Raw genomic sequence first — 25,512 nt, forward strand, 5'->3', positions numbered from 1 at the left:
ACAAGCTAGGCAAATGTTCAAAAAAAAAATGCTTGGCAAATAAATTACCAAAAAACAAAAAACCAAGTTGGTACAAAAAAAGAAATGTTAAAAGAGCTTCTGTGCAAATTTTAGCCGTTCTTGTTTTGAACTTTTTCTATGGAAGGGCGGTTCTTGCCACATCACTATGTTAGTTATTTCCCGCTCAATCGTTCGGTATATTTACAACCAACTCCTCCCCCCTTCACTTCCTCCGCAACTCAGAGAAAACCTAGAGAGAGAGAGAGAGAGAGAGAGAGAGAGAGAGAGAGAGAGAGAGAGAGAGAGAGAGAACTTATCAGAGAGAGACAGAGAGATGGATTTAATGGGGAAACTGAGTTTTGTGGTGTTCATATTCTGTGTTTTGATCTCTCTCAAGGAAGAAAAAGCTGAGACCAGAAAGGGTCTTCCCACCTTCACATTGTATTCATTCGATTCGAATTCAACTCCCGTTGATTTGGTTAGCAGTCACAAACCACTGGAATATGACTTCTACCACGATACTTGCCCACAAGCCGAGAAAATCATCCGGTCGAGGGTTCGTCGTCTGTACGAGATCCGCTCCGACGTCCCTCCATCACTTCTCAGGCTGGTTTTTCATGACTGCTTCATTGAGGTGAAATTTCTTGTTCCTCCTTGATTCTGATCTGGGTTTGTTGTGATGGTCAATATCTGTTCTGGGTTTAGGTTGCTTGCTCTGTGTTTGATTATTTTTTGTTGAATTTGATTTGGGTTTTGTTTTCTCTATTTTTTTTTTCTTGCACTACGTTTTGTTTTGTTCTTCGTTGTTGAATTTGATTTGGGTTTAATTTATTTCTTTTGCAACTTGATGATTGTGATTTGGGTTTTTCCTTGGCCGACGTGTTCAGCGATTGCTTCCATTCCTAATTCTTCCTTCTTGATACAGATCTGAGTTTGCTGTAATGCTCACTTTATGTTTCGCTTTCTTACAGTAATTTGTTATCAAATTTAATATGCGTGTTTGTTTCGGTAAAAAAATTGATCTGGGTTTTCGTTCTTTATTTGTGAACTCATGAGATACTAGTATTAGTTCAAACTTCTTGATACTTATCTGGGTTGGTTGTAATGTTCACCTTCTGTTTGGGATTTTGCTTTCTTGCAGGCTGTTCGGTTCTTTGTAGTTGGATTTGATATATAGTATATATTTTTTACTTTCTTTGAAAGTTCCTGATATAATGTTGTAAGTTCGAATGGGGTAAATGTCTTTTCTGTCTGATTATTACTGGGTTTGTTCCTGATCGATATGTTGCAGGGGTGTGATGCCTCGGTTTTACTGGATTCGATTGATGGCGTGGATAGTGAAAAAGAGTCTCCTCCCAATGAAACGTTGAAGGGCTTTGATATAATCGAAATCATCAAGTCGGATCTCGAAGAAGCTTGCCCGGGAGTAGTTTCTTGTGCTGATATTCTTGTTTTGGCTGCTAGAGAAAGTGTTGTTCTTGTAAATCCCCCATCCTCTCTCTCTCTCTCTCTCTCTCTCTCTCTCTCTCTCTCTCTCTCTCGATCTCGATTTGTTTATCTGGTATTTAGTCTGAGTGTTGAATTTCAGGCTGGTGGTCCATTCTACCCTCTGGAAACTGGTAGGAGAGACGGAGAACTTTCTTTCTCAGAACTTGCAACATACGAGCTTCCGAGTCCCCAAGACAATCTCCCAAGTACCATTGCATCATTTGCATCTAGGGGATTTGATGAAAGAGAGACAGTCAGTCTCTTAGGTACCAACATTTTCCTCTCTCACATTAAAGTTTCCCTTGTTTTCTCACTTCTCAGTGAAAAGAATCACTGGTTTACGGGTTTTGGATGCATTTTTTAACCATTTCCAGGACTATTGTTATTTATCAATTGATGGAGCCCTTTAGCTTACTTCTAGATGGGACCATGACATTGCAATTCAAAGTCTAGGGTATTTATGTTGGATGAAGATGAGATAAACTATCTGCACGTTCTCCACGAAATTGCGATTTAAATATCTCGTTGTGGTTTCTATGAAATCTAAGATAACAGTGAAATTGATTACCTAAACATGAAACATTATCATTGAAAAGAACACTGAAAAAGGATTGTAAGATGAATGTGAAGAAGAATACTTTCTTTTTCGGTACATCTGAAGAAGAATACTTTCTTTTTCGGTACATCTGAAGAAGAACACTTTCACCTGCATGTTGATGAAACATGGAAAAAATAAGATACTTTCTCCTAACTGAACATAGCACAGTTAATTCTTGTAGGCTGAGTACCTTTCAGGTCAACCAAAACATTATAAAAAGATGATCTTACTTGTTAGTTTGGTTTATTGTTTTTCAGCCTGTTTTTGCTCACCACAGTGTTTATCTTTGTAATCCCAGTCCTGCGTCATTTGAAACTTCAGTTCATTGTTATCGGTTTGGTGATTTTTCTCATGTCAACTCTTTTATTAGTCTATCTGGGTCACATGTCTGTGTAGGTTCCACCCCATATGAGAGGAGTGTTACAAATAACCGTTTGTACTAAAAAATTCTCCTAAAATGGGTGTTCTTTGGTGTCCCTTCCTGTGTAGGTGCTCATAGTGTTGGAAAAGTCCACTGCAAATTCATCGCCAACCGGCTCTACAACTTTGATGGCACTAATGAACCTGACCCAACCCTAGACACCGATTTCCTCAATCACCTGAGATCAAGATGCAACAACAGTCTCATAACACTGGGGTCATCACCTTCATTATCACCATCTTCTGTAGATGACTCACCATCTCCATCTTCTGTTGATGACTCGACATTTTCAACTTCCTCAATCGGGGAGGCAGAAGTGGAGATGGACAGTGAGGAAAGGGGATCAGATTTTGGGACTCTATACTACCGTAATCTTCTTCAAGCTAGAGGAATCCTTTATGTTGATCAGCAGCTAACAGCAGGGGAAGAAACTGAGACTTGGGTTAGAGCATACGCCTCAGATACTTCCTTGTTCCGAAGGGACTTTGCTCTGGCAATGAGGAAGCTTTCCAATCTTGGAGTTCTGACAGCACCAATGGGTCAGGTTAGGATTAGTTGTTCAAAAGTGGCCTAAGAAAATATAGCCACTTTTTTTCAGCCTTACCCGATATAGTTTTAGATTGTGTTTGTTCAATTTGTATATCACCTACGTACACTGTTTCCCTTGGGAGGAGTTCGGAGTGTCTTGGGAATTAAAGCGTGGAATCTGTTAAATTTTGTGGTTTCAGCTGGCCGCTTATGTACAAACACTCGCATTTGTAGAAGTTTCTCTGAATTGTTAATTGACTCATCCAACAATTAGTAAAACATCTACTGTAGTTTGTAACGTTTGGTGGTTGTATGCGGGATTTTTCAGAGTGTTTTCATGCTGATTTATGTCTTAAATACATGCACATGAAATAGACTTTTGAGAAATGAATGGAGACATGTTGAAAGTGAAAATATTTAGTGAAACTGTGTGGCAGTGAAGTTGGAGAGGAACTTTGTTGTCTGATTTCTATCTATTGTAAAACTATGTTGCATCTGGCTACCTCTGAAGAATAGCATGAGCTCAAGAAAAAAGACCAACTCCATAGGACATAAGTTGAACCATTGGGAGTACATTATGGCAAACAGTGTGTGTGCGTATGTGTTGAGAGAGAGAGAGAGAGAGAGAGAGAGAGATGTATAATGTTAGTAAGTTGATCAAATATGGGCCTGTTGTGTAAAATATGTATCCACATTATTCAGGAGTATCAGTTCGTTCCTCATAAATATACTATTAAAACTTTACAAAATGACACAGTTGCCTCACCACCATGCAATTCTCTCTCGCCAATTCCACCTTAGAACTGCTCTAATCCTACATCAAAGAATTTCTAATGGATAGCCGACAACAGCATATTGTTCAAGTGGATTAGCTGTTCAACAGTCGAAGCAACTTCTCCAGCAAAATTTCCTAGAGGCCACTGGATCCCTCTCTTTTTGTTGAATGTGAAGAATTGATGCAGAATCCTATGGACTTGTCCGTAGTTGTCACGTCTTGTTATCTGTTCGACAATAACTTGCTATCTGTTCACTTCTTGTTTCTAAGACTGAAAACTTGCTAGTGGCTACTGGATCCCTCTCTTTTTGTTGAATTTGAAGAACTGATGCAGAAGCCTATGGACTTCTCCATAGTTGTCAGTCTTAGAAACAAGACGTGCTTTGATCCACTGGGGAAGCTTGTTTGAGGGGTGGGAGAAACTTCCTTTTGTTGAATCAGCTTCATACCGTGCATCAACCAACAAGATTGCCGCGTAATCATTTATGTGTCTAATTGCTCTACCTGCGGTAGACCAGACAGGAAAAAAAGGGACACATTCAAGAAAAATTGAATATGGAACTGTAAAGAAAAAAGGGGACAAAATATTTAAGCATCATGTATTGCACACATAAGCAGGTCAAGTCAACACAATATGTTTGGTCAAAGAGTTGAATTCACCAGCAACTGGCCTTAACTGGATGCTACGGCCAATCCAACTCGAAGCCAAATTTTCTCCAGAGTCCAAACCAGTATCAAAACCACATCTTACTTTGCTTGACATCTTTTTTTTTCAGTACAGTATGATATTGTCAAAGAACCTATGAGGCTTGCTTTGGCTCCAATTGTTCTCCATTGTGAGCCGGCCATTTTGATGAATTGGAGGCAATGGTAAAGGACTACAAGATCTATATAATGATGCAGATAGTCTATGGGGCATATAACGTACCTATTGATTGATTTACAGCTTTCATGCAAAGATTTTCGTAATAATCTTTTCCTCTGCGCTTGCAACTTCTTAAGATGCCAAATCCAGCTTTCACATCACCATTGTAATGTTCATCAAATTGGGAGGCTTTATTAGAATTTGTCTCCCCGAGACCCTCAATATGTTTCACCCTCTCAATCAACTCAATGTCAGAAGGGCTAGGGTATGGAAGTCCAACCATAACTATGCATCGACCCATCCCATCACTGAAGTTTATACCTTCTGAAATCTTCCCACCCACAACAGCTAGTAGAATTGCACCATTGATGTGAAGTGTTGGATCTGCTTTTAGATCCCCATTAGATAATGCATCAATTGTATTCTTGTATTCCTTCAGCACAACTTCAACATCTGTGTTCCGTCTAGGCTCCCTGAATACATGCTTTTTCTTTGAAATCCTTGAAAGGATGCCTGAAGCCTTCCATGCATCATAGACTTGTCCTTCATAGTCAAACGAAGAGAAGAAAACGATAATTCCTTCAGGAACTGTAGTCACCAAATTGCTAAGTAGAAGACCTAGCTCCTCTACCTGTAATTTCAGCACATGGACATACTTTGTCAGTGGATATTCAGGGGCAAAAATCATTCTGAATTACAGGATTCACGAAGACAATTAGTTTCAGAAGTTAAAATTATTTTGCCACTAAGATTGAATTATATTAATCCCAGAACAAGAAAGTTGATGATAAAGAAGGAAGAACCAAAGAACTTCTTGGTAAGCTTCACAACACAACCAGCTGAAATCCCTAGATAATAATCACTACTCAAGAAAATGTGATCACTTTGAGAAAAATGGGGTAGCTACAAAAGAGTGATGAAAGGAGACAATATAGCCACCACTTCTGGAGAACTTCTGGAACTGTAGCTAAAATCAAAGGACCGGCCAGAGGGGCCACGGGAAACAGCAACTGGCAAAATACTCTCTGGAGGGACTATATGGCTGCATGAAAAGAAATGCAACAAATCTGGTGTTAACTGTGGAAAGAGTCGCTCCCTTGTCTCCTCAATAGGTTGTAGAGTTCCCCCCGCCAAAACAACGGCATGTGCTTTATCAAGAATCTACGAAAAATGAGTCATGTTAAAAAGTTGGAGTGGAAAATACATCATCTACAGATTTTATGATGTTAAATCAGTGGCAAACCTCAGAAAATAGTTTTTCCCCTGTGAGCATCACGTATTTAAGGTATCCTCCCTCCTGCCCAGAGCCATTCGATCTTCTCGAAATGATTATTCTACCGTCACCATCATTATTTGTCAAAGATAGCAACATATCAGCTAATGCTTGAAAAGCGGACAAGCTGCTTCCTTCGTCACAGCTTTCATCTCCATCTTTGAGTGTTGAGCCATTATACAAGCAAGCCGTTTTATCACCATAGCCACTGACCTGAGAGGCAAAATATACTGTGACCCTTAACCCAGAGAATGAAATATAAAGAGAACGTAGAATGACATATATAACACAAAGAGCACAAAAAAAGCCTCACCTTGTGAACGATATTGCTTTCTTTGATATATCGCAACAATTTAACCAAGTTTATGTTGTCAATATTGAGAGAGAATAGGAATTCATTAATGGCCATAGAACCATCATTGGCATTTTTTGCTCCAGAAACACCTTCACAGCAAGTATTCGCATCTCCCTCACTGTTCTCAAGATGTAGAAATTGGAGAAAAGCCCGAGTGAGGACCATTAGAGTTTGAATATATCTACGATTGCAGGGCCCTAACAAGTTGCGGAATCGTTCAAAGTACTTTCCTATTTGGGAATGCACACGCTCCAACTGCAGAGGAGACAGATCCAACTGTTACAACCTCTTCAATAATAAATTGAAGGACTCACTTCCTTGTGGAAATTCAAACCTTCCAAACACTCAATAACTTTTCAATTCATCATGGAATCAAGTAATCAGTAGCATAACTAGATAACTCCTTAGAAGAGCATTGAAATCAGTGACGCATAAAACTACTATTAATGGACAAACCCATAGTGAAAGCAAGGCTTCTACTGTAATACCTGTGACAAAGTAATTTTGGAGTCATACATGCTGATGAGAGAGTCGGCTAGATTGTGAGCTTCATCTATTATGACAATATTTTTCTTGAGCTTTAAACCAAGCGATTCACGTGATGATTTGGAAAGAAGAGATTGATAGGGAAGAACCACAAGATCAGCTGGAGGGACCATGCTTCGGGAGCCATAATAAGGACAAGTTCCTATCCTCCTTCCTAGCTGAACAAGGTCTTCAATATCCAACGAATTCTCCTCATAGATCTCTCTCCTAAACTGTTTTTGTAGTTTATGTTTCTGAAGCATTGGACATCTACAAGAAGCCTTAGTCCGGCGGATTCTTCCTCCAGCACCTAAATTCTGCACATCAACACTATTACTTCAGTGCCCTGGCAACAAGAAGCATTCGTACTGAACTGGAAAGAGAAAAAAAACAATGCAGTGAAGATTGTTCCATGGTTAGCCTAAAATAGAAAGAAGACACATTCCCGTTTCAACCTGGGAGGGAAACTTAAATTGAGCAAATACATTGGTTTTTAGGAATTTAACATGAAATCATTACGATGGTTCATATTATAGTGCTTAATGTGCAGTTAGTACCATCCGAATTAGTCAATCGTGATCACAACATAAAAACCATCTCAAAGATTAAACGATGAAAACAGAAAAACTTGGCTGCACCTTGTGTTAACCTAGCATAAAAATAATAATAATAGAGAAAGAAGCAAAGGCAATGAATTGAGGTATTGCTTTGCATTTAGCAAGCGGTGAACATGATATATGGAAAAATGAATAGTGTTTATGAAATTGGTCAAGTCCATAAGCAAAAGGGTCATCACTCTAAAGATCACAAAAAGCAGTACTAAAGATCACTACAAGCTTGTTCGTTTGCATCAACCTCTGGTCGCACGAAAAGCTGCCATGATTACTACCTTCATTTTTGAAACATCATCTTTCTTAATCTTTTGAAGCTCCAAGCACCGCTCATTAATGCGACCTGCGTTCCCAAGCTTCAAAACCTCTGAAATACAAAATTCAGAAAGTTATTCACACGAAAACCAAAACACTTTTCCCTACAACTCAATAAAAGGACACATATACCTTCATGGATGCATAAACTCTTTCTAGAGCCCAAGCATACAACCTTCAACTGACTAGCAAACACAGTCTTTCTCAACTCCTTTACAAACTGAGAAAGCTGCGAATGCGTCCTACTGCAGAAATAAATCTTCAACGCCGCCTCTTCCTCATCTTCATCATCAAAACCATCATCTTTCTCTTCATCAGAGGAACTTAAGTAAACTCCACCACCTTTCCTCTTCGATTGTCCACAGCCAACGCCGCCTTCCTCTTCACTTTCGTATTCTTCCACCAAAAACTCCTCATCATTCAACTCCTCCCCGTCGCTTTTCCCCTTCCCATTCTTCTTATCCTTCTCCTCACCCTCCCCTATGTGATTGAACATCTCTCCAAAATGTTTCTTATTCCTATTCTTAGTAAATCTCATTGACCTATGCCCTAGTTTATTCTTTATGTCCTTCTTTTCCTCTATTGGAGTTTCTTTACTTGCTACAAAGTTTTTCATCCAATCAGGTTCATCGTCTGAACCCGATGGATTATTACTGGAATCAGCTGTGTTTTCAGAAATCTGTTTCTCCTTCCTATCAACGAGCCATTGTAATGCGCTGCATATGATACTCAGTGTCTTCCCTGTCCCTGTACCAATAATCGTAACCACTTAGGGTTAGTGTTCATTTACCAAAACACAGTATCGCGCCAACAAATCAAACCACCTCCTATGAGACTATGACTCATCCATGAATTTTTTTATTTTTTTATTTTAAACGTTATCATATAACGTGCATTATATGGACTAACATTTGGCAAGCAGAAAAAACCAATTCAATCGAGAGAGAGAGAGAGTACCGGTGGGGCTTTCGAGCATGGAAATGCCGCCTCGGTCGAGAGATTGATAGAGGGCGTTCATGAAATCGATCTGAATCGAGTAGGGTTTGAATGGGAAGGCTGGGAATTTTCTCTCGCTTTGCTCTTCCATTTACGGCTTCTTCTTCAGTTTACTATGTTTTTTATAGTTCAATCTTCGATTTCTCAATCTCAATCTCGATTTCGTATAATCGTATGTATATATAGACATAGATATAGATATATATATAGCCTCTCTCATTTTCAGTCACAGTCGCTTACCATTTTCCCGCGCTTTCCAATATGTCTCGTTTAGCCATGGCCGCAACTTTATAAGCCACGGCCGCAAAGTAAGACATCATGGACGCAAAGTAGTACACTGGCGCGACGTGTTTTATTTAGGTGAGGGCTTCTTGGCAGTTGGGGAAACCCAACTGCTGCGTACAGTTCCGTCTTTTTTAAGGCTTGTGTCAGGTCTGTTTTGATGATTTAAATCGTTCATTTTGTAAAACTCATCGCGAGCTTTAGTTATTTAGAAAATCATGTTCATTGAATATCGATACATATCTTTTTGGAGCATATTTCCCTTGGGTAAAATGGACTCAGAGACACTGAATCAAATCCAGTTGTATTCGGTTTGTCCAAGAAGAATGTGCTCCAAAAAAATATGGATCCCTATCCTATGAAAATGATTTTTTGAGTAATAATGATCGGATAGAAGGGAGAGATGAGGATAGAAGGGAAATTTTTCGAGTAACAATGATTGGATAGAAGGGAGCGAAATAAGGGTAATGATTGAAAGTAGGGGTAATGAGTGTTTTTTTACTGGAATTTTTTTCCCAAAATCGCATCCAAACAAGGCATAGAAGTCTCAACGAGCTCTACAAAGTAAACGATTTAAATAATTTCAACAAACCTAACACAACCCTTAAAAAGGACGAACTACAGCCACCTCTTTTTATTTTTGGACAATTCATCGACAGACACACTATGAGGTTTGTCTTAACAACATATATTCATTCCCCTCATGTATTATAAATGATATTAAATTGTCTGTAATTTCAATGCTTATTTTGCTAACATTCAATGAGCAATTGCTCAATCAAACACGTGATAGAATTAGTCTAAATTATTTTATATTATAAATTTAATCTTTTTTAGTAGTAATAGAATAAATAGTAAAAAGCTTTGAATTCTCAAATTTTTTAAACCAGAAATAATAAATTTGCCATTTTCGACCAAAAAAAAATGATTCTCTCGAATGGTAACAAGTAAATAAATAAATAAACAAATATTCATATATTTCATCCTTTTTCACCTGAACAATTCGATCAATGGATAATTAATTATTATAAGTCATTTGATTCAAAATTAGTGGAGTAGATGATTTTTTATTAGATGGGCTGATTCAGTAATTTAGTGGGCCAAGAGAGAGAGAGAGCGCGCCCGTGAAGAAGCCCAGTGTCACAAGACCCAACTAGCCAGCTCTAAACCTAAACCCTCTCTCTCCCATTCTTTCACCAGTCATTTTCACTTCATATAAGAGCCGCCCTTCATCTGCTTCCTCAGACGATTAGGGTTTTCCAGCTGCGCACCAATGGTAACTCTCTCTCTCTCTCTCTCTCTCTCTCTCTCTCTCTCACAGTATGTGTATGTGTATGACTATTTATGTATGTGGGATCATGTGATTGAATGAATGGGTGATTGGAATATCATCAGGGGAAAGGAACAGGGAGTTTTGGTAAGAGGAGGAACAAGACCCACACCCTCTGTGTGAGGTGTGGCCGCCGCAGCTTTCATCTCCAGAAGAGCCGTTGCTCCGCTTGTGCTTTCCCCGCTGCCCGCAAGAGGACATGTAATCTCTCTCTCTCTCTCTCTCTCTCTCTCTCTCTCTCTCTCTCCTACGTATATATTTTAGAATTAGTTGTTTATTAACTGCATCGGTCAAAATAAAAGGATCAGTCCTCTGTGGAAAACCCACTTTCCATTGTGCAAGCAAGATTGGACCTTGGATTAGCCCATTTTCTGTATGTTACATATATTCACTAATTATGCGGCTTTCTTGATTGCTTCTACATCTGGTAAATTTGGTTAGTTTTACTATTTGAGTGTGTTCATGAAGCAGTTCTTTTACGCCGTGTTGAAAACCCATGGACTCAATTGTATGGATATTTAAAATTTATATACGGCAAATAGATAGATGTAATCGATGAATAATTGGTTACATACTCACTTATGCAGCTTTCTTGATTGCCTCTACATTCGATGAATTTGGGCAATTGTATTTTTTTAGCATGTTATGAAGTTTCTGTTTAAACTATTTCAAAAACACAAGGACTCAATCGTATGGACTCAATTGGATGAATATGTAAAATGTATGTGCACCTCTATTAAATTGATGCACGATAGGTTACACACTCACTTGTGCAGCTCTCTTGGTTACATGCCTCTACGTTGGGTGAACTTGGGTAATTGTATTTGGTGTGTTATGAAGTTTCTGTTTAGACTATTTTGAGAACCCAAGGACTCAATGGTATGGATATGTAAGATATATGTGCGCCTATGTTGCAAGAAGATATAATCATTGCATAATAATACAGATAACTGGAGTGTGAAGGCGATCCGCAGGAAGACAACTGGGACAGGTCGTATGAGGTACCTCCGCAACGTGCCTCGCAGATTCAAGAGTGGTTTCAGAGAAGGTACGTAATACCCTCTTATTCATTTTGTGTATCTAAATGCATTTAGAATTCATATGTTTGTTTATGTGAATCTGTAGATATTTTTTGTTAGCGTATTTATTCGGTTTTCTTGTTTGTTTAGGGACTGAAGCAGCTCCAAGGAAGAAGGTGGCGGCAGCTACTGCTTGAGGCAATGAAGGCCTTGTACCAGGCGTGATTTAGGGTACTAAAATGTGGTTTCATTCGGTAGTTTTGAAGTGTTGGAACTGAGTTGATTTTGGGAACCTCATTTGGAGGCTTTTGCTCCAATTTGATATCTGCTTTAAGATTTTATCTTTTAATCTGTAGTTTATTCGCGTTTTTCATACAAATGGATCGAACTATTGCTTTGAATTCCCAGTATCCTGAGACTTTGATAAGTATTATGGTTCCCATGTTGGCATTCTGATGCAAGATTGGTTATTTACTTAAAATTCCATCCCCCGGCACCTCTAGTCTGCCATGTGATCTAGGGATTGACTCAATACACCCAATGCTAGATTTGATTGGAATTGTGTGATGTGAAGTGGGCCTTGGCAATGTTTTTTCGTCTTACATCAGTATATATATATGCCACTAACCATCGATAAAGGCTAGAATATGATTGAACATAACTCAGCTGAAGCATCTTGAGAACCTCTGTTTGAGCCAGCGAAGGCGGAGCTCCAATTGTTCACAGAACTAGACTGCCGCTTGGTTTCTATTACCCCCTTCGCAATTGTTGGAGAGAGCATTGCAGATCCTATTGCTCCATGAGCTAGCTTTGTGTCCGTTAATATTTTTTGTTGCTTCAGCTACGTGGAAGTTAGTTTTCCCCCTTGTTCAGTTAAGCCAAAGGCGAGACGATAAAATGCCTTTTATGGTTCTTTAGATGATAAGAATGATGTAGGTGTGGCTACTCAAGCATATTGCTTCCTTTACCCATTTGAGACATACAGTTCTAGATGGTAAGGATGATGTAATTCAAAAGTTCGCTCTAGCGCCTAGTCTAGGGTGTGCGGTAGTAGAAAGATGGGCCGACTCCCAAACTCATGAGCGGGAGAATCAGAGGCAAACTTTGTTCTTTTGGTGTATACCCGTGAGATTTGAGCAGTAGACATTTTGCAGTAATGCATACTTCAAAAACTGGTGAGAGATATTACCTCACACAGAGCTGAAATGTACCGTGTAAAATGTTTCCATCATCGTGTCATTGATAAGTTATCTAAAGTACATTTTTTATCATCGGCGCCCCAGAGAAATGTGGTAGAAATTAAAACACATTTGCCGTTTGTATCGGGTCTCAGGTTCATAGTTGGTCACATCCTCTCACTTGTGCACGCAGATAAATGCACATTCGGTATTGTTTTTCTTTTGTTTTCTGCAACAAATGTTCCGCCCTTTTTTATAAAAAAGGAGTAGGTTATTTTCCAAAGGAAAAAAATATTGAAAACAATTTTCATAAGCCTTTGTCGATCTATCTATCAGCTTGAGAAATGTTTCTAACAATTATAAAGCGGAAAACGAAATCAAACATCTCAGATGGCATGTTATATTGCATGAGGTAACACTACATCAGTAAAAGAAGCTCACATCTCAGATGGCATATTTTATTGCATGAGGTAACACTACAACAGAAAAAGAAGAGCTTCATAGTTTGATTGCATGAGGCAACACTGCAACAGTAAAAGAAGAGCTCCGTAGATCCTGTATTTCTCCGGAAATTTACATGTATGTAGTTTCCTCACACTAGCAAATCAAAGCTCGACACAAATTGGACCCGAGACTTAACTATTGAGCTTGGCGCTTTCAATTCAAATCTAGATTTGAAACCATTTTTTCCTCGAATAAAACTATGTACCGCAGTACGAAACAAAAAATGGGAAAAATGGGAAAAAAAATTTGCTCTAAATTTGTAAAAGGATGTCTTTGTATATCTGCATTTCCCCAGAAATTTACATGTATGTAGTTTCCTCGCACTCGCAAAATCAAAGCTTGACACAAATTGGACCCAAGTCCGAACCACTGAGCTTTGGCTCCATCAATTCAAATCTTGATTTGAATTCAATCGTACCTTGAATAAAACTATGTACCTCAACCAGGAAACAAAAATGGTAAAAAATAATTGCTCTCAATCTGTGATCGATGAAATACATCACCGTCAACTGGGACTGAACTCCCCAAACTTATACTTTTGTTCATGCAATGGCCTGAAGATATAATCCATCTCCGGGAATGACGATAAAAGCAGCAGCTCAAGGAGATCAAAAGCCAAGAGCTTTAAACACACAGACGACTGCACAAGTAAAAGAGAGAATAAATGTATGAGACAAAATTCAGACCAAGACTGAAAAACAGCTGCACAACCAACTCAACAGTCAATGGCAGAGGGATTTTGACCCACTTGAGTTGAAAATTTTGCTCAAAATATGTACAGTTTTTATTGGTGTTGTTAAAGCATCCAACTCAAAACCATTTGGCAATGAGTGGAAAAGCTCTCTAGGGTCATATACTAGTTTTGGACGTTAGAATAACTAATGTGAGACAAGCTCTAACAGGTTGGATTGCTAGGCAGGTCATTCTCCTTACATGCACCAACTAAAATACCATTTAGCAGAAATAACTTGACTAATGTCATTAGCCTGAAGCAAAAAAGAAGCAGAATCTTGGCTCCATCCCCGACAACAGTGCTATCATGTTGCCTATTTGGACATATCAGTTGAGCCAAACAAATGAGGCTAACATCTTTAAAAGATGAACATACGTTCTCTATTACCTGATAAATATTTGTCAAAAAACTTCATGGTCAAACAAACACTCTCAAAAAACAAAAGAACAGAAAGTAACCCAAAATAAGGAATAGTGAAAGGAAAGATTGCTATGTATTCAACGTCCCATAATCATTGCTGCGTTTGGTGCAACTATTGAATGGAAAGTCAAAGCAGGGGAAAAAAAAACTTTTTGTTTAATTGGAGGTACTGGAAATAAAGACCAAGCTTTCAAAGGTGTTTGGAGAATCAATGACCAGCGATGACGGGATGTAACTAATACTTGAGTGTAACCTGAGTAACTTGTTTCTCAAATCACCTGAAGAAAGTAGTATAGATCCATAGCACATTGTTCATACTCCTTCCGGCCAAAAAGACCCACAATAGCAGCCGGTGCATTATCTGCATATGATAAATGGAGTTGACAAACCAAAGCATAGCAATTGGAGTTCCGACGAATCCAGTGTTGCATTAAAGCTATTAGAGAACAGGAAATTCATCAAACATTGAATCATTACCAATCATTAGTGCATGCACAAGTTTTGCACGCTGCTCAGCTTCCTTTTGCTGCTGCTCATCCAATTGGTGGAAACCCTCTTGCTTAGGTGTGGGAGGTTGGCCAGGAGGTGAACTTTGTGGTGTGGGAGGTTGGCCATGAGGTGAACTTTGTGGTGTGGTCCCAGAGAGGCTTGGCCTTCGTCGCTTTGGATGCTTTGTTAGGAATATTCCATCAGGCCAAAGTATCTAGAGGGATCACACAAGGATCAGACTGGAAAATTAGGGAAGCTAGCGACACTTTTGTACAAGATTTTCATAAACAAGCACAATCTTCCCCTTAGATCCCTGTAAAGGAAAGACAAGTGACTACATGCCTATCAGTTACCGTATCTCTACAATGAAATGAAAACTCATTCAGTCGGATTGGAGACTTTTGAAGCAAAAACATCAATGGTAAGTGCAGTGGCGGACCCAGAAATTTACACTAGCGGGGGCACATATTTCTTAAGGTACCAAAGAAAAATTTTGTCAAGAAAAAGATAGTGAATTTCATCTATCACTTTAGTTAGTAAATTATTGTTTCTTTAAAGTGAGCTTACAGAAAAATTCATTTAAGTGTAATGCCTTGTAATAGTATCTATAAGTGAAGACATAGGTAATTCACATTACGATAACTAGAATGTTGTGTGAGGAGAAAAGAAAGGCATAAAATTTACCGATCTATAAAGAAGCTTAATAAATAGTTACGACCAAAAATTCAGTTTAATTTTATTGGACACTTAACATATTTTCAGACTATGTTAGAAGGGTATCAAAGTTATTTGGAGAAGTTAAACCCCAAGCAGTTGTCTGGTGCACGTTCCCCTACGGGACCCTTAATGGGTCTGCCCCTGCGTTAGTGAACGTATCAAATGACTTTGTAACTGAAAGTCTACTAAAATCTAACCAATTTATCAAGTACCACTCATGGTTAACCACTCTTCAAGAGTATCTTCCAAGTGGAAATTGTTGAGCATCAAATTCTTACTGCTCATCATGTTCAAAAGAAAAAGAAAAAAAGCTCAGTGCTCATGTCAAACAACTTTGGAGATCAAAGACAATGGGGAAACTAATGGCAACTGTTCATTTACTAGTATAAAAACTAAAGAGGGCATCAAGGTTGCTTCTCTAACAAGGCAACAGAAAAACTATAAAATCTGGCCAAATTAAGGAAATAATTATGATTTGTGAAGAGCTAAGACAGCTGAAAACCACAACCCTGGTTTTTGCTACCCGGTACCAAGAACTTCAAGCACGTTAGAGTTCATCCAAATGATCAAGAAAAATTTAAACAGCTACAGCTACACTCAGCTTAATTAAAGAAGGTCATCAAAGATAACCTGTTCAATCCGCTTGATCGCGGAAGCAACCACTGTTCCCCTACGCAAAAGCTGGATTTTCTCAATCAACCAATCATCAAAGGCATCACCCATTCCGAGTTGTAATACCTGTTTGGCCACCCAAAAAGCCTTCCGCCTGTAATGCATGAGTAAGCACCAAGGAAAATCCGGAAAACTGGAGACATTTGGATAGTTTTCACAAATTAAAGAAGTGACATGACGTAGGCATAATAAAGCGATTCCATATAAAGTACCTGATCCATCCTCCATCATGGAGCTGGAAAATGACGTCAACCAAATCTAATATAGGGACAGTTAGATTTGGTGGTACCCACTGCATTGAATAAACAAAGAATCTGAACATCAGTAAAGGAGCTTGAGCATGGTAGCTAACTCATTACAGGAGTGATTACCTCAGTAGGGAGGGTTGGGTCAGTAGCAGCATTATTAACAGAATGAGATGATGCTTGTAAATCATCACTTCCACCTCCCTTTATGGATTTTCTGGTCAGCGATACTTTGGTATGCTCCTCATTGTTGACACTACTTGAATTCTCAGATGGGTTTCCAAATTCTTTTGCAGGCTTCATTTGTGGAGATTGAACTGCACCTTTTGCATTCAGTTTTGACCCATCTCCAACAACATTATGCTTCATTGGTACAGTAGATTCCTTGCTTTCAGCAATTCGTTGTTGTCTCCTCGAGGATAAGGAATCTGCAGGCCCAATAGCAGTCTGACCGTCCTTAGTTCTTTCATTTGCTGTATCATCTAGGTCAACTGTAAAAATCATAGCAATATGAGACAATATTGTGCAAGTTCAAGCAATGAACAAGAAATCAATTTAAGTACCAATGTCCTTCAGAAAGATTAATCACCTGACAATGTCTCGATAATAGAGATAGAATTTAAGAATACATATGTCTGCATTATGCAAAACAAGCTAATCAGAAAATACTACAGGAAACACAGACTTTTTTCCAAACTAATAAACAAACAAAAAGGAACTAATGGAAAGAAGGAAATAGAAACCTGGGAATCAACACTAAGGAAGTCCCAAACTTCAATTGATCCTGAAACAGTTGGAAGCTGAAGAAGCTTCTGACAAAATGAAATATATGAATGAGTTGAGCAAAGAGTGACGAGAGAAGAAAGAAGACAATGTAGCACGACAAAATGAAAACATATTACATTACATTTAAAGTAGAGTAAAGGCGATAATTCAATTTCGATTTCAGTTTGCAAGCTCTGTATTACAAAGGATATCAAGAAGTTTAGACCTACACGTTGTTCCCTCCATTTCCAAAATGAGTGTACACTTTGAAATAGCTTGTTCTCGGTTAGATCACCAACTTTCCCAAAAGCTTAAAGTTCATAGGAAATGAGTCAACCAATGTATCAAGCTATCAAACACATGCAAAAATACAAGCCCACCTTGCACGTGGAGAGGCAAGCATCCAAACATAGAGAAGAAGAGAAAGGGAAGTAAGATGCAAACAGGGAACAAGTAAAATGCAGAGACCTGAATCCACAACCTCTCACAAACCAAAACTCTGACACTATGAGGGATCACAAATCGTTCCAAAAGATTAAGCTGTTAGGAAATGCCGAAATGTGTCCAAGAATTTATATCTAGTTATACAAAATCAGTTCATTCTTCGAAGTTCCAATAGTTATCCACATTGTTATGCCTAACTAATACTAAATATTGTGTATCATGACAAGGAGCGTTTTTGGTACAGAATATTTAGTAAACGAAAATAATCTTGGCCTTGTAGTCCAGTGGTGCCAACTTCACTTTTCCCGGTACAAGTAGGCAAGTTGAAGCCAATCAAACTGCATCTTTGTAGGATATAACTTTAACTCATGTTTTAGATGTAAAGCTTGCTCTCCAAGAAGAAGAAGAAGAACAACAACAAGAAATTCAAAATTAAAATAGAAGAGAAGTACGAGTAACTGTATGACCTTCAAATACTGGTCAAGCAATTTACACCGTTCTTGAATGACAGGCACATCTAGACCAGTGGACAGGAAATGCTTGGGCGGCAAATGAAGGGTATACTCTGGAAACTCCTTCAGACGACGATGGAGTTCCTCAAAATGCCGAAACCTGTAAAAATCATCAAGCAGTTAAGTTAAAAGTCAATGTACTTAAAATTTCTTGAACACAGCAGTATAAACAGTATGATCTGTTGCAACATCACAATGCACATAATCACCTTCTTTTAATAGACCAACTATTATTATTTACATCCGTAACAGACATGGCATAAACAGCAAATGTTTCCGAGCCACTCTTCACGACATTGGCACCCAACACCTGCACAAGAGATGACGTTACATCCTTTACATGCTACAGCATAATCAGGAAAGTTAATGCAAGCTTTAACAAATGTAAATTTTGAGCGATGTGTTAAGTACCTCACATCTTAGCTTGAAAAAAGAATCTGCCAACAATTTGTCCTGAGCATTGACAGACAACCTATGTATTCTAGGTATTGTAGACGAAGATGCAGATGAAGAAGCAGTTGCTCCACTCTGAATTCGGCCCAACATTTCTGCCTCGGAGTCATCACTAGAGTCCTCAGATTTGATATGTCCTTTAGAAGTATTTAGAATGTCCTTGCCATCTCCCGATAAGAAGCTTGTTCTCTCAACTTCTTGCCAGACATGTAACTTCTGACTGCTTAATCTAGACCTTCTCCTTCCTGGCTGTGTCCTGTGTAATCTAGAGTGAGCATGCCCTTTGCCTGTCTTTCTAGTCTTGCGGCCTTCAACACTTTCAAGTGGGTGATGGATGTTTGAGACAGGAAGTTTTCTATTATGTTTACCATCCCATACTTTAGTTCCAGGTGAATCAAGACCGGTCACACTGCTAGTTTCTTCATCTTCACAAGTACAAGAACTACTGCTCTCTGACTCGATATCCTTCAAATGCATGAGATTATCCTCATTATCATCCACATATGACCTAACAAAAGTCTGACTCGATATGTTCATATTATTATGGGGGCACAAATTGTCTTCCGGGGGCTTATCAGTTGGTCCAGGAAGAACAACACTTCTCTCAGAGCTACTACTAATCTTGGTGGAACCATCCTTCCCTTTTTGCCTGGACAATGCCTTAGAATTATTAGGTGTCCTTATTGTTGGCAAAGAACTCTTTGTTACTGGCTCGCTAACTTGGTTAGAATCTTCCTTTCTTCTGTAGTTTCTTCCCTTCGTCCACATATTTTCGAAATGCTCAGGAGCAAGGGCTTCAGTCTTTCTGCGAGACATCTTATCTAAAACATCACCCCATTCTCCTCCAGAGTGGTGTCTTTGAGTATCTTCCTCGTCATCATTTTGAGGGCCTGATGGTATAGAACTCCAAGAACGGGTTGATCTGGTATCCACAGAAAGTAATGGATCCTTCGAAACAAGAGTTCCATTTCCATAGTCTGCTGCAGATTTCTCTTCAACAGTTTCAGGTTGATCCTTTTTAAATTGGACAAGCTCAACACCCTTTCCAGAAGGATCTACAAATCGAGAAAAATGATCTGATGAAATCCTTGTGGACCCATTTGATTTAGACTGGGATGTCAATCGTGCGGTAGTAGCTCCTTTACTAGACTTGCTTAAAGAAATAGCTAAAGATTCAATCCTTTCATTTATAAACCTGATGCAACAATTGTAAAAATCAACCCACAGCAAAAAAGAGCATATCCACGTGATAACCCACTGTTGCAAAGAGCGGTAATTACCTTGGGTTAGCCAAGTTCAATACTGGCCGCATTACTGCACAAGCAAGAAGCTCTCTAACAATAAAGCGAAACAAAGAGCAACGTAAATCCTCAGGCCTAAATGTGAAAGATATGAGACCATCCATCAAATGCTGAAGTACCTGTCCGTGTTAGGAACAACAAAGGCATAGTGAGCATGATGAAGGCATTAGAGTCTTTAGATTTAGAAGCCCAGTAGAATAGTCAGCCTAACAATAGATTCAACAAGATAAGGAGAGCAAGAAGGACGTAAACAACCTTGTGCTCAGCTTCAGTGGAAAACAGAGCAGGGTGCAATTTGTTTTCTGCAGCCAACATAAATTTTAGTTCCATATCTCGATGTTCAAAAGTCAGTGATCCAGGCTGTCGCTTCTCAATCTTTGCCAGACTTGTGCGAAAAAGCTCCAAGTGTGTGCAGAAAAGTTTGACTACATCCCTGCATCATCCCCAGCAAATGATTTATGGTAAATGCACTTTTTACAAACAGAATTGGGAAAACATCTATGGAAAACCTCCCAAATGAGAACCTCGTCAGCAGATCGATTAGATTTACATTCCTCATACGAGATGAAATTTCTGCCAGAACACTGTTTATGATCTGCACCAACTCCTCTGGAGCTTGTCTATCAGGCGTTATGCGAGAGTACCACAGATCTGTCACCCACTCAGAAACTAGATGTCTAGTGAAATGATCAATTGCTTCCTCAACAACAGGAGAATTCACTTTCCTTCTCCAGTCAGACTTCTCAAATACAGCTTTAGGAGCTTCAAGAGGTTTGTTTTGTGAATAAACACTTGCTGAGGTTTGTTTGCTGTTGTATACTGCAGCTTTCTTCCGCATCTCCAAATCCAGAGAAAAATAGCGAAGGATGATAATCAAGAAGGCAGCAGCGGGCAAGTTCACCCAGACTGAGGAGCTTGTCACTGAAAGAATAAGGGTAGAGAGAGAGAGTGCAAGTAGTGACAAAAGGACAAAAGTGAGAAAAATATGATCAGCCTCCAGACAAACAATTTTAATCTATTGGTATATCTTGAAATAGGGCAACAGGGCTAATCTCTTATTCCTGGAATATAAAATCCAGATATAGCTGCAAGGGGGCCAGTATGCAACAACACGCGCAAACGAGGCCAAAAAGATGAACCATACATCAACCCATAAGCGAATTTCCCCCCGCAAAGCAATAGATACCAAAAATGAATAAAGTTTCCTCCTCAGAAGCTAGAAAAAAAGGATTGATAGCAAGTCTTTCAACTGAGAAACGGAAATGACCCCCACTAAGAATGCTACTGATGTGCTCCTAGATGTACCAACGAAATCACCTGTCCCATTCTTTTTCACTTAGCCCTTGTTCAGTTGTGGGTTTGGAAAAAAATTTCCAAACCCAAATCCACTTATTACCTATATTTCCAATCATTACTTTCATTTCACTCTCCGCTCATTACCCCTATATCCAATCATTAATCTCATTTCTCTCTCTAACTCTCTCCACTCATTACCCCTATCCCCAATTATTATCCTATTTTCTCTCCTCACTCATTACCAAAAAACCAAACCCAAAAATTTTCCAAACCTACAACCGAACAAGGCATTACTCTTTTCACCTATTTCTCTTCTAATCTTCCATCTTTTCTCAATATTCTTCACTAGATATCATAACATAAAGAAAATGTGTGAACAACGGGGGCACAGACCCTGTATTCACAATATATACATGAACAAGCCATACCGCCACATATCTCAAAAATCCAATGTAACAACCTAGAGCAGCAGGATTCCCTTTGGCAGAAACAAATGGATATGAGAAACATGCGCTTCAAACGCAATATAAAGCTCCCATATACCAACAAGAATCTCCGAGTTATCTTTCTTTATTAGCACCCAAAAAAAGGGATAGACTCCCAAGCCTACTTGCATCTTCTTTCGGACATTCACAAGTCTTACAAAGTCAATTAATCCTCTCAGGCATCCACTAGTCCTAGTCCTTGCTTCTCTTCTCTTCTCTTCACTTGCCTTTCTAGTCTCTACTAAAGTTGGAAGATCACACTGCATGTTCTTGTCTCCATTTTCTCTTCTCATCCAACTCTCATCATGCGATGAACCACAATATTTGGTCTTAAGATTTATTTCTTTAACTAATTGCAAAAACAAATGGGATGTTTGATGCAGCCGATATAATCCAGGAAACTTCGGTGCAACCAAAATCAGAATATGAAATTTACAAGAACACCAGAATGTTCTTCAAAGTATTCTCAGTAAAAATGAATAAAAAGGCCAAGTGTGCTAGAAACTTCAAAAAGCTAAAAGTACACGAGGTGAGAAAAATGGGGAGAATTTGAATATAGTATTGTACCCTTCATTCAACATGACTATGTCGGGCTTGTGAAGGCTGATTCGGTTTGGGTCGCGCTTCATTGACCATTCGGGGTTCGACTTGATCGGTCAGGTCGCTGGGGTCCAGAGGCAGTGCCCATGGCAGCACCCCCGAAACCTAAACCTGGATATTAGGGTAATTGGCAATGTAAACCCTATTTTATACATACTAGATATACGAAGCAGCCAATGCAACTTGTACTCTCTTCATTCGATTACATAGTGGAAACCGATGTGAGCCGTGGATGTACTCAACTACACGGTTGGGGAACACGTAAAAATCTCTATGTCTTACGTTCATTCTGTTCTTGATTGTTCTTGGCGCACTATGCGTTTGTTGGTTTGACCACATTCTCAACAAACTATGCCTACAAAAGAAAAGGCTTCGAAAAACTACTCAGAGTAAAATAATTGTTAAGGCATCAAACTCAAAACTAATTGGATATGAGGGGAGAGCCCGCCTAGGCTCATATACTAGTTTGTGAAGTGATAATTTAGTAATTGACCGAAGTGGTACAAATTTCAACACTCCCCCGCATGTGCGACCCTCGGCTCACGTGTGGAGAGGTCAACAAAGGATCCGAAACATAATCACAACAAAACAAAGTGCAACTAAACAAAGGGAAAAGGCCTCAGAAAACCTAGCACCTAGCTCCGATACCATGTTAAAGCATCCAACTCAAAACCAATTGGTTATGAGGGAAGAGGCGCCCAGGCTCCTACACTAGTTTTCGATGCGATAATTAGCCGATGCAGGACAAATTCCAACAATAACTATCAGCCACATTCACTTAGCAATTGAATGATAGGATTCAGACTAAAGACACCAATGAACGAATACAACTGAAACTTCTTCACGAAATGCGTACGCAATACTTACACGACATGAGATACGAGAGACCAACCACGCATATGACCAAGAAAACAATCCGCTTCTTGGCTTCCTCTCCTAGGTCACGAACCGTCACTGCCCTCCTTTCGGCACTCATTGCAAACCCCAGAACAATCTTCACACCACAAAACTCATCAAAATACATATATATAAACACAATTAAAATCAATGTCTCAATCCGTACGATTCCTCTCTGTACCCCTCAATTCTCTGCCATTTGGAAGAATCAGATTCTCCGACGGTAAATTGAGCTCCATACAGCCTCATCTTCGAACGATCGTATCAAACTAGGGCAAAACAATCAGAATCGGAAACATAATTGGCTTTATAGAAAAGCGAAGACGAATAATTCCAATTGAACAGAGAAAGAAGCCAAAGACCGTTAGGTTTGTCAGCTTGCGTGGGTGATATGTGTGTGCGCCTGGGTCTATATCGCCGTCGCTTTCTCTCTCTTAACTTTCTCGCTCATTACCAATGGCAATGGAAATTTCAACTGCGAAGACTACTGGTAGGTTTGTTCGGGCCTTCATTTTTCTTTTAGGTGAGAGAGAAAGAGACTGTTAATTTGGCTCCGAAAAATATACTACATTTTGTCACGTCTCTACAATACTTTTGCACCAAGTCACGTAATTCGCTGCCGGAGCGGGAGTGCAAGCGTGACCAATGACTCTCAAAACGTCTTTGAAACATATTTCAATCTAAACCTTATTCTCCGATTAGAAGACTCAACCTTTTCATAAGAATCGATGGCTTCCATGACATTTGTCGTACTTAGTTTATCTAATAATAATAATAATAATAATAATATTAATATTAATATGTTTAACAAGTTAATTTTTTAACCTACATCATTTTTCATCGATGGCACTCTATCAGCTTTTAAGCTGTAAAATTGATTTCTTATTCATAATGATTAATAAATAATGTTTTTATGGGACCTGCGGTGCCGTATAAAAATTGATATTGTTGCAGAGCGTGGCTTTCACGGTGCCGCTTTCAACAAATGCTAGTAATTAAATACTGCGGATCTCCCCTATTTTAATGTAGTATTTATATCCCATTTTTGCGGGTCTCCCAAGATAACAAGTAGTAATGATTTAATGGTCATTGTCATGATGAAAGGATAGCGTAAAGGGTAGAACCGTCATTTACCCTATGCATGCGGAAGTTGTAGATGCCAGACGTCAAATGTTAGATTCATGTTACATGAGTAAAAGAATGGAAAAACAAAATTCACTTGGCATTAGCTTTTCATAATACTCCAACACCACAAATTACTTTTCATAATACTCCAACAACACAAAGGCATGGATTTTTATAAATTGCCGGTTGGGTGGTTTGTCAATTGGGCGGGGACATGAAAATGAATGGACCTGTTTTTGTCGTATGACATGAGGAAAATTTATTTGGCACGATGCCCGAACCCTTTATTCCACCACACATTATAGTGGGGTTCAGTAATAAGTGTGTGAATCCTAAGAGAACGTGTGGTAGAAAAAAAGTGATGGTCCGTCACGTGGCGGTGTTCCAAAACCACTGAATATAATTCCTCTGACAAGAGATACACACCTTACGTCCCTTTTTCTCATTTTTTGGCAATCACTACCATTTGGATTATCTCAGTTTTAAAATTCGGAACGTATGTTTGCACAGACAAACATGACACAAATTATCCACAGATTTGTGTGGGGCTCACTACAGGTCCAATACAGATAATTCGAACAGCTCATTTTTTTTAAAAAATATTTTTTATATATTTCTGTAAAAAAAAAATCATCTCAATCGAATATCGGTAATGATTTTTCTAAAATGCATTACTAATTTGACCAGAAAACTAGATGGAGTAGTCTCAACATGTGGTCTCTCAACTGCACACCCACACACTATATGAGGACATGATTAGCCCAGTCGTTGGGGAGAAGCATATGGCCTATGGGGTAGAAACCCAACACCATGGAGTGCCGTGTGGCCCGGTGTTGTCTCGCTTTGTTCGCTTGGTAAAGGGGAAAATAACGTCCCAATACATATTTTGATAATTAATACTCATCAAGGACACGTTGAAAATATTTGTTAATGTTGAAAATTTCTTTGACGGGTATTAATTATCAAAACACGTCATTGACCGTCATTTCCCTTGGTAAAGAACCCAAATTCATGCGGGAAGTGAGGCATCATCTCCGAGAGGCGAACAAGTGCCGAGTGGCGAACAAGTGCGCGAACATTTTGGGAAAGGAAGACTCTGTTGATGGGTTTTAATTTACTTTCTGTTGCACCTCATGTTTTGTTATTTCAATTGCACGAAGACTGGGTAGCCAGACTTTTTGTTGTTCCGTAATGTTAAGTTTCACCTTCATTAAAAAAAATAAAAAAAAATACCCCCAAATTCGGACTTTGAAGGTACAGGATAAAGCACAGTCACGTACCCCCTAGACACTTTG

At 39.0% G+C, this 25,512-nt stretch overlaps 4 protein-coding genes across 5 annotated transcripts; 2 read left to right on the forward strand and 2 right to left on the reverse strand.

The window, feature by feature from the left end:
* The first annotated feature begins 295 nt into the window (after positions 1–295).
* LOC131336416 (putative Peroxidase 48) lies at positions 296–3,443 on the forward strand. Its single transcript, XM_058372248.1, has 4 exons — positions 296–634; positions 1,292–1,480; positions 1,589–1,754; positions 2,576–3,443. Exons 1-4 carry the CDS (start codon positions 335–337, stop codon positions 3,079–3,081), a joined length of 1,161 nt encoding a protein of 386 aa, XP_058228231.1. The 5' UTR covers positions 296–334; the 3' UTR covers positions 3,082–3,443.
* Positions 3,444–3,688: 245 nt separating this feature from the next.
* Positions 3,689–8,939, reverse strand: LOC131298977 (uncharacterized). Its single transcript, XM_058324497.1, has 9 exons — positions 8,712–8,939; positions 7,887–8,501; positions 7,718–7,806; positions 6,792–7,145; positions 6,262–6,558; positions 5,919–6,161; positions 5,615–5,836; positions 4,739–5,306; positions 3,689–4,314 (listed from the first exon to the last, which is right to left on the reverse strand). Exons 1-9 carry the CDS (start codon positions 8,839–8,841, stop codon positions 4,100–4,102), a joined length of 2,733 nt encoding a protein of 910 aa, XP_058180480.1. The 5' UTR covers positions 8,842–8,939; the 3' UTR covers positions 3,689–4,099.
* Positions 8,940–10,117: 1,178 nt separating this feature from the next.
* On the forward strand, positions 10,118–11,808 carry LOC131336042 (large ribosomal subunit protein eL37x). Its single transcript, XM_058371660.1, has 4 exons — positions 10,118–10,308; positions 10,428–10,563; positions 11,309–11,410; positions 11,532–11,808. The coding sequence occupies exons 1-4, from the start codon at positions 10,306–10,308 to the stop codon at positions 11,576–11,578; spliced, it is 288 nt and encodes a 95-aa protein (XP_058227643.1). The 5' UTR covers positions 10,118–10,305; the 3' UTR covers positions 11,579–11,808.
* Positions 11,809–13,319: 1,511 nt separating this feature from the next.
* On the reverse strand, positions 13,320–23,723 carry LOC131335590 (uncharacterized). Of its 2 annotated transcripts, XM_058371024.1 has the most exons (15): positions 23,063–23,723; positions 20,339–20,735; positions 20,070–20,247; positions 19,794–19,933; positions 18,472–19,708; positions 18,270–18,370; positions 18,016–18,160; positions 17,083–17,151; positions 16,929–16,974; positions 16,466–16,830; positions 16,307–16,386; positions 16,053–16,188; positions 14,694–14,919; positions 14,495–14,577; positions 13,320–13,703 (listed from the first exon to the last, which is right to left on the reverse strand). In XM_058371024.1, the coding sequence occupies exons 1-15, from the start codon at positions 23,217–23,219 to the stop codon at positions 13,569–13,571; spliced, it is 3,495 nt and encodes a 1,164-aa protein (XP_058227007.1). In that variant the 5' UTR covers positions 23,220–23,723; the 3' UTR covers positions 13,320–13,568. The 2 variants fall into 2 exon arrangements, with proteins under 2 accessions (XP_058227007.1, XP_058227008.1); XM_058371025.1 differs by lacking the exons at positions 13,320–13,703; positions 14,495–14,577 and having other exon boundaries at positions 14,904–15,018; positions 23,063–23,632.
* Positions 23,724–25,512: the final 1,789 nt, after the last annotated feature.

Source organism: Rhododendron vialii, chromosome 8a, assembly GCF_030253575.1.
Source record: "Rhododendron vialii isolate Sample 1 chromosome 8a, ASM3025357v1".
NCBI classification, from domain to species: domain Eukaryota; kingdom Viridiplantae; phylum Streptophyta; class Magnoliopsida; order Ericales; family Ericaceae; genus Rhododendron; species Rhododendron vialii.

What these genes read in the sequence shown, in the direction of transcription:
- LOC131298977 (XM_058324497.1), bottom strand. Translation starts at nt 8,841, where the DNA reads ATGGAAGAGCAAAGCGAGAGAAAATTCCCAGCCTTCCCATTCAAACCC. An exon ending in CATGCTCGAAAGCCCCACCG is followed by an intron (nt 8,502 to 8,711) that starts GTACTCTCTCTC and finishes TTATTGGTACAG; the next exon opens with GGACAGGGAAGACACTGAGT. An exon ending in AAAGCAATATCGTTCACAAG is followed by an intron (nt 6,162 to 6,261) that starts GTGAGGCTTTTT and finishes TTTGCCTCTCAG; the next exon opens with GTCAGTGGCTATGGTGATAA.
- LOC131335590 (XM_058371024.1), bottom strand. Translation starts at nt 23,219, where the DNA reads ATGTATTTTGATGAGTTTTGTGGTGTGAAGATTGTTCTGGGGTTTGCA. An exon ending in TCCTTAGTGTTGATTCCCAG is followed by an intron (nt 16,975 to 17,082) that starts GTTTCTATTTCC and finishes TGCATAATGCAG; the next exon opens with ACATATGTATTCTTAAATTC. An exon ending in CGATCAAGCGGATTGAACAG is followed by an intron (nt 14,920 to 16,052) that starts GTTATCTTTGAT and finishes TGATCCCTCTAG; the next exon opens with ATACTTTGGCCTGATGGAAT.
- LOC131336042 (XM_058371660.1), top strand. An exon ending in CGCTGCCCGCAAGAGGACAT is followed by an intron (nt 10,564 to 11,308) that starts GTAATCTCTCTC and finishes ATAATAATACAG; the next exon opens with ATAACTGGAGTGTGAAGGCG. An exon ending in CAAGAGTGGTTTCAGAGAAG is followed by an intron (nt 11,411 to 11,531) that starts GTACGTAATACC and finishes TTGTTTGTTTAG; the next exon opens with GGACTGAAGCAGCTCCAAGG.
- LOC131336416 (XM_058372248.1), top strand. Translation starts at nt 335, where the DNA reads ATGGATTTAATGGGGAAACTGAGTTTTGTGGTGTTCATATTCTGTGTT. An exon ending in TTCATGACTGCTTCATTGAG is followed by an intron (nt 635 to 1,291) that starts GTGAAATTTCTT and finishes GATATGTTGCAG; the next exon opens with GGGTGTGATGCCTCGGTTTT. An exon ending in CTAGAGAAAGTGTTGTTCTT is followed by an intron (nt 1,481 to 1,588) that starts GTAAATCCCCCA and finishes GTTGAATTTCAG; the next exon opens with GCTGGTGGTCCATTCTACCC.